We start from the raw sequence: 13,671 nt of genomic DNA, 5'->3' as shown, positions 1-13,671 counted from the left end.
TCCCTCCTAGAATCTTGAGACATTCAATATTTAACAATGGTTGTATAATTGTGTTGAGAACAGCCTATAACTACATAGATGGTAATGCCCAGTGTTGTTTGCTCAGCATGAAATTTGGGTGCTATTGGTTTTTCCATATTTTAATCCCCACAGTGCTACTTAAGTGGGCATGCATGTTAACTTTGGCTGAAGAATTTATTAATCTAATGCAGAGAACCATATAATTTTTTTAAAAGTGCATATAAATTGGCGCTAGCTCTTAGAAAGGCAATAGACACCCACAGATGAGACGTCTGCGTTCATCGAGCCTTTGGGCATACTCAGACAAGGCCTAGTCTATGACAGTTTTTAAAGTTAAATACATTGGACCAAATTCAGCCCTGGTGTAAATGGGTTCAAACTGTCACTGTTTCTTAATTAAGAACAGTATTATGTCTACAAAGTAAAACAAACCACACACATACACACACAAATCCTAACCTACTAAGTAGTGTGGTTGGGCCAAATTCAGGCATAAAACTAAGTCCCAGTGTTGATGATAAAACAGCATTAAAGTGTGTTAGTATTGTGACAATGTGTGGGCATGGCTACATGGCAATCACAGGGTATGGTTGCAGTACACATAGATAGACCCATGCTAACTTTAATCAAACTAGCACTGCCCCAGGAGCAGTGAAGCCGTGGCAGAGAGCACTTCCACACAGGCTACACAACCCTGGGTAATGACTCACGTGGCTAGCCTGTGCGGAAGTGCATGCTTCCACAGCTTCGTTGCCCCATTACACAAGGTAGCTGGATTTAGTCTAGCTCGAGTATGTCTAGATGAGCTACAGTCACATCTGAGGACTGCCATGTAGTCATGCCTTCAGGCCCCTTTCTCAGTCCCGGGCCACCAGTCTGAGCCATGAGGCAAGAACTGGGATTCAGGATCCACTTTTGGGTCAGATGCCAGAGGTTTTGAAACAATGAGATGGCCCTCTGTGACCGCAGAGCCAGGATATCATGGCACCTGTGGCTTAGGGGCTGTGCACGGGTTGTGAAATAGACAGATAGTGAAGTACAGCTTCCAGACACTATTGTCACTGTGGCTTTTCTGGTAGGGGCAACTATCAGTCAGAAATTGGTCTATAGGCTTATTTAAAGTAGGAGTAGAAAAAAAGTGAAGTGAAAATTATTAAGGGCTGGATTATCCTGTGGAGAGAGGCCAGACAAAATTGCCAGGAAACTCTGTGGGATGAAACTCACAGAGCTTCTCAGCTTCACAGGTCCTGGGAGTTTATGGAGGGAGCTCTGAAGGTCTGGACACACATTAATGGCATTTGTCTGAGATGCTTGTGGGGTGTGTGGCACCAACACTCCCCTGCACCATGCTAGTGCAATTCTATTTGCTCCATGAACTAATGTGCAAGGGCTCCCTGCATCCTCTCTCCCTGCTGTGCAACCTGGCAAGAGTCTGCCACTTAAACACTAGTGTAGCCTACAAAGCTTGTCCCACAGCCAGTGGTCTGTGTGTGATACAGCTGTGTGATACAGCCATGTAGCACTGCCGGGGGAGGGCAGGTGTGTGTGTGTGTGTGTGTGTGTGTGTGTGTGTGTGTGAGAGAGTGATGGTCGAACGAGTTACAAAGCCTATTGCTGCATCATTGGCTAGAGATGCTAAATGTAGCCATTAAATATATCAGAGCAGATCCTCAACTGGTGTAAATCAGCACAGCTCCATGGAGATTAGTGGCACAGCACCGGTTTATACCAGTTGAGAACCTGTCCAATAGCTTCTGAAGACATTTAAGAACACGGGATACGTGGCTGAAGCCCAATCTGTCCCCTACCCTCTTTGATGTAACTATAGATTAACTCACATCCTTGTCAAGGAAAAGAATAAAACATGTTTCTGCTCAAACACTAACTTGAATCCCAAAATTAAATGGTACCTTCAATCGAAAATCCTCACAGTATTACACTTCCTAGAATTGGTCCATGCTTATGCCTCCCAAAGGCATTTTATTAAATATCCTTAATGCATAAAAAAAGATACCAAACGGGAATACAAAGCAAAAGGCATCATCTCTTTGCATCCTTGAATTATGACCTTGCCTACTCTTTCTTGCCTATGTGAAAACCTAAAATATTGTAATTGTGACAGCTCAGTGTTGTCTTACTTTAGATCAGGGGTCGGCAATCTTTCAGAAGTGGTGTGCTGAATCTTCATTTATTCACTCTAATTTAAGGTTTCGCGTGCCAGTAATACATTTTAACATTTTTAGAAAGTCTCTCTCTGTAAGTCTATAAACTATTGTTGTATGTAAAGTAAACAAGTTTTTAAAAATGTTTAAGAAGCTTCATTTAAAATTAAATTAAAATGCAGATCTTATCAGTTTAGTGCAGTGGTTCTTAACCTGGGGTGCATGCAGCCCCTGGGGCAGGGCCAGTGCAAGGATATTTTGTGCCCTAGGCAAAACTTCCACCTTGTCCCCCTTCCCCCAATGGCACATCGGTTCATTGAGGGGCAAATCCCAACAAGCCTTTATGGACCACAGGGGCCAGCATGCCCAGGGGCCAGCAATGCCCAGGGGCTGCTCCCCAGGCCAGGTTCCCCCCTCCCTGCCCCCTGAACTCCCCTGGAGGGTGCACAGCCTCCCCAACAAGCCTCCCCCAGCCCACTCAGGTGGTCCCCGCCCTGAGTCCACTCGCTGGCTTTGCCAGGCTTGGGTCGCTACAGCAGCTCGGCAGGGAGGAGCAGGGCTGGGGCTTCCATTTATGTGACCTAGGCGGTCGCCTAGGGCTCCAGGTTTTTTAGGGGGTGGCATTTTGCCACACTCGGCGGAAATTCAGCGGCGGGGGGTCCTTCCACGCTCTGAGTCTTCGGCGGCAATTCTGCGACAGGTCCTTCACTCGCTCCAGGACCCTCCGCCAAAGTGCCCTGAAGACTGGGAGCCATAGAAGGACACCCTCGACGCAGAATTGCCGCCAACGACCAGGAGCGCGGAAGGACCCCTGCCTCGGGCACCAAAAACCCTGGTGCCGCTCCTGGGGAGGAGCCGCCTTCCGGAGACACCGGAGAGCGAGAGCATCCCGCTTGCGGCAGCAGCGAGCCCCAGCCATAGAGGAGCCGGTGCAGTGCAGGGGGGCAGCAGCCCTGCAAAGGCAACGGCGCAGCTAGCGGGGAGCAGCTATGCCCCCCCTGCCCCTCCTACCCAGGCTGCGGCCTGGCACTCCCCCCCGGGGGGCTCCTTCAGGCTGCAGTAGATGTATGCAGGTGCCAGAACCCATGCACCCTGAGGCTCCCATCTCACCTAGGGTTATCATATTTCAATAATCAAAAAAGAGGGGACAGCCCTGCCCTAGCCCCGCCCTCATCCACTTCCTCCCACTTCCCATTCTGATTGCCCTGGTCAGAGAATCGCCCTCCCCCGCTCCTTGTCCCCTGACTGCCCCCTCCTGAGACCCCCCAACCCTAACTGCCCCTCTAGGACCCTACCTCCTACCTCTCCCCTGACTGCCCCAACCCTTATCCACACCCCCACCCCCAGACAGACCCCTGGGACTCCCATGCCTCATCCAACCACTCCCTGTCCCCCAGCAGGACCCCCAGAACTCCTGACCCATCCAACTCTCCCCCTGCTTCCTGACTGCACCCTGGGACTCCCTTTACCAGGCCCATGCTGGTCAGACGCTTGCTCCACATGGAGGCAAACTTTCACATGGAGTGCTGAGGCAGTGGGAGGGGGAGCTGGGGGTGCGCCTGCCCGAGCTGCGGCCCAGTGTGCCCCCCCCCGGGGCTCCTGCAGCAGATGCATGCGGGTGGCGGTCCCCGTGCACCCCCCGGCTCCCCTCTCGCTGCACTCGGGCTCTGCGGCTCCCGGGAGTGTGAGCCACCGCCGCCGCCCCTCCCGCAGGAGGATCAGGGTCCTGCGCCCAGCAGCTCACACTCCCAGGAGCTGCAGAACCCGAGCGCAGGGAGGGAGGAACCAGGGGGTGCGCCTGCCATCGGTCTGGGGTCCTGGCCGCTGGCCCCGCTCAGCCTTCTGCCGGCCTGGGGGTCCGTTCACTCAGTCGGCTGCGGGCGCCAGGCAAAATTGTCTCAAGTGCCAAAGGTGGCACGCATGCCGTAGGTTGCCAACCCCTGCTTTAGATCAAGTGTCCTGGATTAAAGTATATAGAACTGAGGTATGTCTGAGTAATATTGTATTGCTGCTGCATCCCAGATCCCTTATGAAAATGCAGTATGTATCTCATGAGCAAATTTGTTTAAATAATATAATCGCCTAATTTAAGAAGGACTTTGAGTGCCATGATTTGTTTTATTTTTTTTGGTGTAATATATAAGGAAGATCCAGAATGAATGATGTGTTACAAATAAGCAATAGTTTTTAAAAATCTGTTTTGAATCACTTATTCTTTGTCTGTTTAAATCAATATTGTAGGTCTGATTCTACAGATAAATCAGTGTTTGAAAAATCCAAATTGGGCCCTGGGTGCAACAGCAGTGATTCTAGGGCAGATTGTTTAGCCGAAATGCTGTTTTCAAAAGGAAATGGAGCAAGAGAGCATGTTCTCTCATGATGGAATACGTACATAACAACATTAAGAATTCTCAATCCATCATTATAAAATAAATTATTGAATTAGGAGTCAGCTAAGGCCATTTGAACTGGTCCGATGCATGCTTGCCATTCAACCCTTTTCAAGAAAAGAAGCGTTTTATTCCTTTTTATTCCTTCCATGACTCTGGGGCTTACTGAACAGCATCATTTGCCTTGAATGAAATGCTTATATAATTCAGAAAGGTTATTTGTCAGAGTTGAAAAGGGCCACTCACTAGAAAAGTAACTGAAAATGACATTCTGTTCCTGAAGACATCACCCCAACTGTCTACTGGGACAATCTCTTTTTCCAGTCAGAAGTGTTTTTATTTCTGGCTTTGCTGAAGATGCTACTGAAATGTAAAATGAGGGAGTATTATATCAGTGTTTAATATTTCATAGTGTCACTCACTGCAGCAACATTCTTAGTTAGAAGGCAAAGTTAATTGTTTTACAATCATTTATGTTCAAAGAACTTCCCCGTATAAATACACTGGATAAAAAAATAAAGGCTTAAATACTACCCTACGGAAAGGGGATTGAATGCAGTATTGGCTCTGGCACTATTTCATAAATTAGCATAATCTTTATGCACGGCAGTTGTCTGCTAAAAATACTCTCTCTGATGCGGCATGAAGGGTGTGTGTGTGTTTAATCCTTTGTGATTATGTGATTTACAGTTGTTGATGAGTGGCACAAACTAGGAGGAGAAAGCTGGCAGCTGATAGAACCTGCTGATGGATTCCATCCTAGTCAGGTAAAAAAAATGTGGGAAAAGAGGGGCGAAGTTGTTTAGGTTTTCAAAGACTCATGCTTCAAATCTCAGGAGGGGCTGTCAGCCCTTCATCCTTCTAAAATGAGTACATTTGTGTTCCCTTCTGTTTGGAGGACAGATTACAAACAGGTTGGTTCTGCATTAAAGATAGCCAAAGTTTCCCTGCTTTCCTATGTAGTTCAGAGTGCCATGTGCCTGCATGATGCCCTTTAGCCCCCGAAGAGTTCCATTTCAGTTGTATGCTGTAGTTGGAAACCTTCACTGTCAATTTGCTGCTTTCCTTCACTTGTTCATCTGTATGTTGTTCATTGAGGCCCTGATCCCGCAAAGACTCGGTCTGCATACACAGCAGCTGGGAGGTGTAGAACTAGCACACTAAAAATGTGTATGGCACCACAGGCAGAGGCTCAAATTAGCCACCTGAGTACTGCTGGGTACGTACTCCGGCACCTAGCCTGAGCCATCGCCCATGCTACCGTGGCCACTGATATTTTAGTGCACTAGTTCAAGCACAGCTCATGGGTGTATGTCTACCCAAGCTAGGAATTACATCTCCCAGCTACAGTGAAGACATACCTTTACACGTCTACTTCACTACTACACACAGGCTTAAACTTAAGCACGTGCATGAGTTTTTGCAGGATCAGGCCCTAGTATGTTAAGCTACTTAGTTAGAGCCAATTTGCGCTCCACTGCCACATGGATGCACAATGTGGAGGGGGCACAAGAAGCCTTCCACCTCATTTCGTATTTGACATCCAGGGAGCTGGCCACATGGAATTGTGTTATTCCATATCCGTGAAGTGCTCCGAGAGAATGTAGTTTGGCATTTTAAAAAAATGATTTATAGCGACTTTCTCTTTGCTGATTTCTTGGCTTTCAAAAATCCACAAGAAGTAAAATATCAGCAAATATTTGCAGCATTGCCCCCAAGTAGGGCTAGCTGCCACAGTGCACAAACGCTTCCAGCGTTGCAGCTGCAACAGGCCATGGCAGGTCTCCCAGCAGTCACTACCTGGCATGAATATTAACTGTTAGCAGCCATCTCCTCTGGTTTTGGTGAATAGTTCTGAATTGCCATTTGTCAGTGGCAAGACTCCCGTTCTGTGCAGTGGCCTTAGGGTCCTTCCCTGTATGGGGCCAAGTTCTGTGGTCTTTACTTAGTTTATATTTGATCCAAATACCTCATGTCTCTATAGCAGGGGTGGGCAAACTTTTTGGCCTGAGGGCCACATCGGGGTTCCGAAACTGTATGGAGGTCTGGGTAGGGAAGGCTGTGCCTCCCCAAACAGCCTGGCCCCTGCCCCCTGTCCACTGTCTCCCACTACTCGCCCCTTGACTGCCCCCCCTCAGAACCCCTGATCCATCTAACTCCCCCCACTCCTTGTCTCCTGACTGCCCTGACCCCTATCCACACCCCCACTGCCTGACTGCCCACCAGAACCCCTTTCCCCTTAGCTACCCCCACCCCCCGCTCCCCATCCTCTTACCATGCCGCTCAGAGCACCAGAACTGGCAGCCACGCTGCCTAGCCGGAGCCAGCCATGTCAACACACAGTCTAGAGCACCAGGGAAAGCTGATGGCTCTCACATCCGTGCTGCCCAACAGGAGCTCGCAGCCCCACTGCCTACAGCCCTGGCGGCATGGCGAGCTGAGGCTGCGGGGGGGGCGGGGAGAGCAGGGGAGAGTCCAGGGGCTAGGCTGCCCAGTCGGGAGCTCAAGGACCAGACAGGAGAGTCCCACTGGCTGCAGTTTGCCCACCCCTGCTCTATAGGAATTTACTTAAATAAGGACCAACTGCCAGATTTTTAAAGGTATTTAGGTGCCTATCTTCCATGGCTTTGAATGGGAGTTAGGCACCTACTAGGAGTATTGCATAGCTACCTTTAAAAATCCGGCCCCAGGTGCAAACTGAGTAAAGGCCTCTGGATTCGTCCCATAGGTTTTGTAAAGGGATTTGGGACCCTTAAGGATGAAAGGCCATATAGATGTAAAATATTATTGTGATTATTTTATTAGACGGAATTAGGTGAAATCAAGCCATATTCCCAAGGTCCTAATGTCATCATAAAGGGGGGATTGTTTTGAGCAGTACTTTTGTCATGAGGCTCTGCTGGCTAATTACACTGTGGGCTACCACAAAGGGAGATTCAAAAACTGAACTTTGTAGGTCAGCTTATCCATTAAATCCCAGTACAAGCCCAGGCCATGACTCAGCTCAGGAGTGGATCATGCTGGAGTTATTGCCTTAGTGCATTTTAGCAGTTGGCATGGTTCAATTTCCCATGTTTTTAAAGCTTAGCTCATCTCAAATAGTGGAGCAAAAGATTATATACTTGGTTATAATTACAAGACATAAAAATGCACAGAACAAGTGAAAAGTTTATTGGGCTTCACATTAAAAATGGAATCAGCCTAGCAATTTTTTTGTCATTTAGTTTTGTGCTGAAACTCTCATATAGGTGAGGTGTGCAAGACAGCAGTAAAAGCAGTGGCTGCTATTAATCATCACATACTTTAGAGATGGATTTACAGGTTTAGAAACATTTGCACTCCTTCCTATATTAGAAACACATGCCCTTGAACTACAGGCAGATCAGCTATTGGAATGTCTGACCTATCCTCCAGACAGGTTGTGGCAGCATGTCAAATTTTGGTCACTGCCTGAAGGTTATTTTCCATGGCAGTGTTTCTGGGCCAGATAAAGTTGACTTGACACTATGGCAAAGCCACTGCTAGGAGTATGGCTTTCAAGGGCATTACTGCCTACTGTGGTGGCATTCAGTATGGTGGCCCTGGTTAACCAGAGAATATATGTGAGGTACCCTACAGGGGGTAGGGGATTTGAACACCAGTCCATCCTAGTTGTAATACAGCCCAATATTCTCAAATGTTGCCATTGGCCATGCAGTGAGGGCTGTGAGAGTGTTAAAGTAATATTAGGTATCACAGGCCTCATCTATTTTTTATAACTGTAATAGACAGCTGAGGCAATAGACAAGCATCTCTCTTTCCAAGTTAAAACCGACTCCTGCTAGACGTGAGTCTCCTTTGCAGCAGACATTCTTGCTTGGCTAACAGTACAAATAAATAGCTAGTCACATAAAAGTACCATCTCAGATCCTACTGTAGTGGGGAAAGCTTGGAATGGGCTCAGTTTTCACTGCAGGACTTTTTGAATGAAACATTTGCAAAGCTTGGTGAACTATCTGAGGTTAATAGGCCTGTTGTTTTTTAGTTGGCAACGGCACTGAAATAACGAACTACAGTCCAAATCCTTGGATCTGATTGAGCTGTGCAAAGAGCAGAACCTGGGACTTCGGGGCAGAGCAAAGGTGATATTACATCACCTTTATGCCTTCTTATCCTGAGGCTCAGCAGAGGCTGCGCCAATTTACAGATAACTTCAATGGCCGCCAAAGGGCCAATAGTAGCATCCATGGATTGCATCAGTGCTCCAGAGAGGCCCCTTTTCTCCTGCCCACACTCCATATGCTGTGGGGGAAGGAAGATGACACAGAGTGAGCTACAGGAGCTGCATACCATCAGGTGATTCTCATCTGCAAGGGGAGTTGTCAGCTGGCCACTTAGGGGACAGCTGTAAATTTGCTTTGTGCCACTGGGATGTTAGAAAGTAGATATTAATGAGGACCAGGATCTGGCCATGTGAGTTTAGACTTCTGTTTGGATTATTTCTCTCACCTCCACCATTAGCCTTTTGCAGTTCTTAAAGACTAGTGCTCCTGCTGTTAGCGTGGTGAGGAGGCGCGGCAGTGATGGAGAGTCCACAACCTCGATAGGTAACTTATTTCAGTGCTTAACCACCCTGACAGTTAGGAAGTTTTTCCTAATGTCCAATCTAAACCTCCCTTGCTGCATTTTAAGCCCATTGCTTCTTGTCCTATCCTCAGAGGTTAAGAAAAACAATTTTTTTCCTCGTCCTCCTTGTAGCAATCTTTTACATACTTGAAAACTGTTATCATGTCCCCTTTCAGTCTTCTCTTCTCCAGACTAAACAAACCCAATCTTCCCTCATAGGTCATGTTTTCTAGACCTTTAATCATTTTTGTTGCTCTTCTCTGGACTTTCTCCAATTTGTCCACATCTTTTCTGAAATGTGGCACCCAGAACAGGACAATACTCTAGTTGAGGCCTAATCAGAGCAGAATTACTTCTCATGTCTTGATTACAACACTCCTGCTAATACATCCCATAATGATGTTCGCTTTTTTTTTTTTTGCAACAGTATTACACTGTTGACTCATATTTAGGTTGTGGTCCACTACAACCTCCAGATCCCTTTCTGCAGTTCTCCTTCCTAGGCAGTCATTTCTCATTTTGTATGCGTGCAACTGATTGTTCCTTCCTAAGTGGAGTACTTTGCATTTGTCCTTATTGAATTTCATCCTAGTTACTTCAGACCATTTCTCCAGATCCTTTTGCATTTTAATCCTATCCTCCAAAGCACTTGCAACCCCTCCCAGCCTGATATTGTTCTCAAACTTCATAAGTGTACTCTGAAAACCATTATCTAAATTACTGATGAAGATATTGAACAAAATCAGACCCAGAACTGATCCCTACAGGACTCCACTTATTATGCTCTTCTAGCATGACTGTGAACTGATGCTAACTACTCTCTGGGAATGGTTTTCCAACCAGTTTTGCACCCACCTAGGTTGCATTTCCCTAGTTTGTTTATGAGAAGGTCATGCGAGACACTACCAAAACCTTTACTAAAGTTAAGATATACAATGTCTACCACTTCCCCTCATCCACAAGGCTTGTTATCCTGTCAAACAAAGCTATGAGGTTGATTTGACACAATTTGTTTTTGACGAATCCATGCAGATTGTTACTTATCACCTTATTATCTTCTAGATCAGCAGTCCCCAATCTTTTCATCTGGCGGGCACCAGATGAAGGACCGTGGCAGCAGTTGAGCATCCGCTGAAATGCCGCCAAATTTTGGCAGCATTTCGGCAGCGACGCCTCTCGATGACGCCGCTTGTCAGTGGCAAGCGGTGTCATCGAGAGGAGTCGCCGCCGAAATGCCACTGAATTTCGGCAGCATTTTGGCGGATGCTCAACCGCCGTCCAGGACGCGGGCGCATTTAGATGCCCCCGTGGGCGCCATGGCGTCCGTGGAACAGCGTTGGGGACCACTGTTCTAGATGTTTGCAAATTGCTTGCTTAATTATTTGCTCCATTATCTTTCTGGGTACAGCAGTTAAGCTGACTAGTCTGTAATTTCCTGGGTGGTGGTTATTTCCCTTTTTATAGCTGGGCACTATATTTGCCCCTTTCCAGTCTTCTGGAATCTCTCCTGTCTTCCATGACTTCTCAAAGATAATTGCTAATGGCTTGGATATTTCCTCAGTCAGCTCCTTGAGTATTCTAGGATGCATTTCATCATGCCTGGGTGACTTGAAGACATCTAATTTGTCCAAGTAATTTTTAACTTGTTCCTTCCCTATTTTAGTGTCTTTTGAGCCTACCTCATTTTTACTGGCATTCAGTACGTTAGATGTCCAATCACCCCCAACCTTCTTGGTGAAAACCAAAAGAAATCATTAAGCACCTCTCCCATGTCCACATTTTCTGTTATTCCACCCCCAACACACATACATCAATGGGTAACAGGCCTAGCCTGTCCTTGGTCTTCCTCTTGCTTCTAATGTATTTGTAGAATGTTTTCTTGTTACCCTTTATGTCACTGGCTAGTTTGAGCTTGTTTTGTCTCTACATACTTGTGTTATTTGTTTATATTCATCCTTTGCAATTTGACCTAGTTTCCAGCTTTTGTAGAATGGACCCAAGGGTCACAGTGGGGTTACAGAGAAACTGGATATGAATTGACAGTGTTCCCTTGTGGCCAAGAAGGCTAACGGCATTTTGGGCTGTGTAAGTAGGGGCATTGCCAGCAGATCGAGAGATGTGATCATTGCCCTCTATTCGACATTGGTGAGATCTCAGCTTGAGTACTGTGTCCAGTTCTGCGCCCCTCACTACAAGAAGGATGTGGAAAAATTGGAAAGAGTCCAGCGGAGGGCAACAAAAATGATTAGGGGGCTGGAGCACATGATTTATGAGGAGAGGCTGAGGGAACTGGGATTGTTTAGTCTGCAGAAGAGAAGAATGAGGGGGGATTTGATAGCTACTTTCAACTACCTGAAAGGGGTTCCAAAGAGGATGGGTCTAGATTGTTCTCAGTGATTGACAGAACAAGTAGTAATGGTTTCAAGTTGCAGTGCGGGAAGTTTAGGTTGGATAATAGGAAAAACTTTCACTACGGGGGTGGTGAAGCTCTGGAGTGGGTTACCTAGGGAGGTGGTGGAATCTCTTTCCTTAGAGGTTTTTTTGGTCAGGCTTGACAAAGCTGGAGCTGGGATGATTTAGTTGGGGAGTAGTCCTGCTTTGAGTAGGGGTTGGACTAGCTGACCTCCTGAAGTCCCTTCTAACCCTGATATTCTATGATTTTTAGGTCACTGAAGATCTCATGGCCTAACCTTGTAGGTGTCTAAATCCCCTAGGTGCCTACATTTCTGCTGGTGAAGGCCCCTAAATATCAGCCAATGGGCATGCATGAAGCCTCCTCAGCTATGATAGTACCAAGCAGCTCACCACATAACTCATGCCTAAGCTCCAGTGGCTCCCTCTAACTAGACATTCTCCCACCTCTCATGCCTGCACAGCCCAGTCTGGTAGATGTGCTCCAAGGCCACCCAATGCAAAGGAAAAAGAGGACATGGATCAGAAATAGGGCTCCCAATACTGTATGTCCTTATAATCATCATCTTTTAAACATGCCTGGCTCACTCCCCTTCAGCACTGGTGTAGCTCATGTGTCGTCTTAGGATATGGCTACTCTTGCAGCTGTACAGCCCTGGGAGTTACAGCTGTCTTCATACAGCTGTGTAGGGAAAGCGCTGCAGTGTGGCCACACTTGCAGCGTTTGCAGCGCTGTTGGGAGTGGCTGAACAGGCATTCTGATACCTCCGAATACCTCTGGAGACCAATTACAGCGCTTTTGGTGGCCACACTGGCGGAGCAGCACTGCATCACCAGCGCTGCAATCGTTATACCCCAGGCAGAGCAGGAGTACAGCCAGTGCTGCAGCCAGGGAGATGCAGCGCTGTATGTGCCTTGCAAGTGTGGATGATGAGTAAGTTGCAGCGCTGTAAACCCACCACCAGCACTGTAACTCTCCCGTGTAGCCAAGCCCTTAGACGATAAGCGCTTTGGAGCCAGAATGCTGTCTTCGTACAGCACCTAGAACAAATCAGCTGTTTAGGCAAAAGCATTCCAACCAGCTCTAACGCAAAGTCTGAAGCAGAGCTGTGGAGGGGGGAGTCACCCAGAGTTCTTAGCTCTTGGTTCTGTGTGATAGCCCCACAGTCATCCTTCTCCCACCAACCCATCCTTTCCCATAAACAACCTGGGCCCAATTTTCAAATGCAGGCACTTTAGGTCCCAATCCTGAAAACAGTTACGCATGTGTTTAGCACAGACAGTGGGTAGCTATGGCTACTGTCACACACCCTTCACCCTCCTGCATATGAGCCACTCCACCAGTCATGTACACTGCCCAGCTTGGCAGATAAAGTACCACCTCCAGTGCTGAGGTGGCTGAATCCCCAGCAGCAGGATGAGCTGGGACAATCCCCAGACCCTGGTAGCAGGAAGTGAGATGAGCCCCCGGAACCCAGGTGACCATGGCGAGTCCATCCCTCCCCAGCATCTCCAAGCAGAACCGTAATCTCTTGTACTGCTCAAGGACCCCTTGGACAGTGCAAACATTAAAAAGTTCATCACTTGTTGATGTGCACCAGCCTTTGTAATTTGAGCTGAGATTCCCCTAGTACTTCAACCAAAACCAAACAGGTTTTAGGTAAAATGTAAAACAGATTTATTAATTACCGAAAGATAGATTTAAGTGATTATAAGTAACAGGCATAGAGATCGGAGTTGGTTACCTAGGAAATAAAAAAATTCTTAGACTAAGCAAGATTTGAACCAAACTGTCTCTCATCCTAACAGCTGGTACAAGCAAGTTACAGTGCCTCAATACATCCTTCCAGCCTGCGCCCAATCTCCCTAAGTCAGTCTGTGTCTTCCAGACGATCTTCCAGATGTTGAGATGGGGGGAGGGGAGAGAGAGGCCAAGTGATGATGTCACTGCCACTTTTCTTCCAGCAACTAGAAAGAGCCCTACTGTGGCATGGGTTAGTCTGCCCACCCTCATGAACTATGTGCCTTCTCTCAAAAGTCTCAGGGATAGAGGCGTCTTCTTGATAGGCCATGAACAATGT

The 13,671-nt window shown here is 47.2% G+C and overlaps 1 protein-coding gene across 4 annotated transcripts in view; it reads left to right on the top strand.

Moving 5' to 3' along the window:
- AOAH (acyloxyacyl hydrolase) overlaps positions 1-13,671 on the top strand; it is a 123,262-nt gene that overhangs the window by 104,838 nt on the left and 4,753 nt on the right. For all 4 annotated transcript variants that reach the window (XM_050937722.1, XM_050937725.1, XM_050937723.1 and 1 more), the window contains exon 21: positions 5,264-5,340. In XM_050937722.1, the coding sequence (XP_050793679.1) occupies positions 5,264-5,340 (77 nt within the window). The remainder of the gene's footprint in view (positions 1-5,263; positions 5,341-13,671) is intronic.

This window comes from Gopherus flavomarginatus, chromosome 2 (assembly GCF_025201925.1).
Source record: "Gopherus flavomarginatus isolate rGopFla2 chromosome 2, rGopFla2.mat.asm, whole genome shotgun sequence".
Classification (NCBI taxonomy): Eukaryota; Metazoa; Chordata; order Testudines; family Testudinidae; genus Gopherus; species Gopherus flavomarginatus.
Note: the sequence above shows the minus strand (reverse complement) of the source record. Positions and strands in the feature narration are given on the sequence as shown.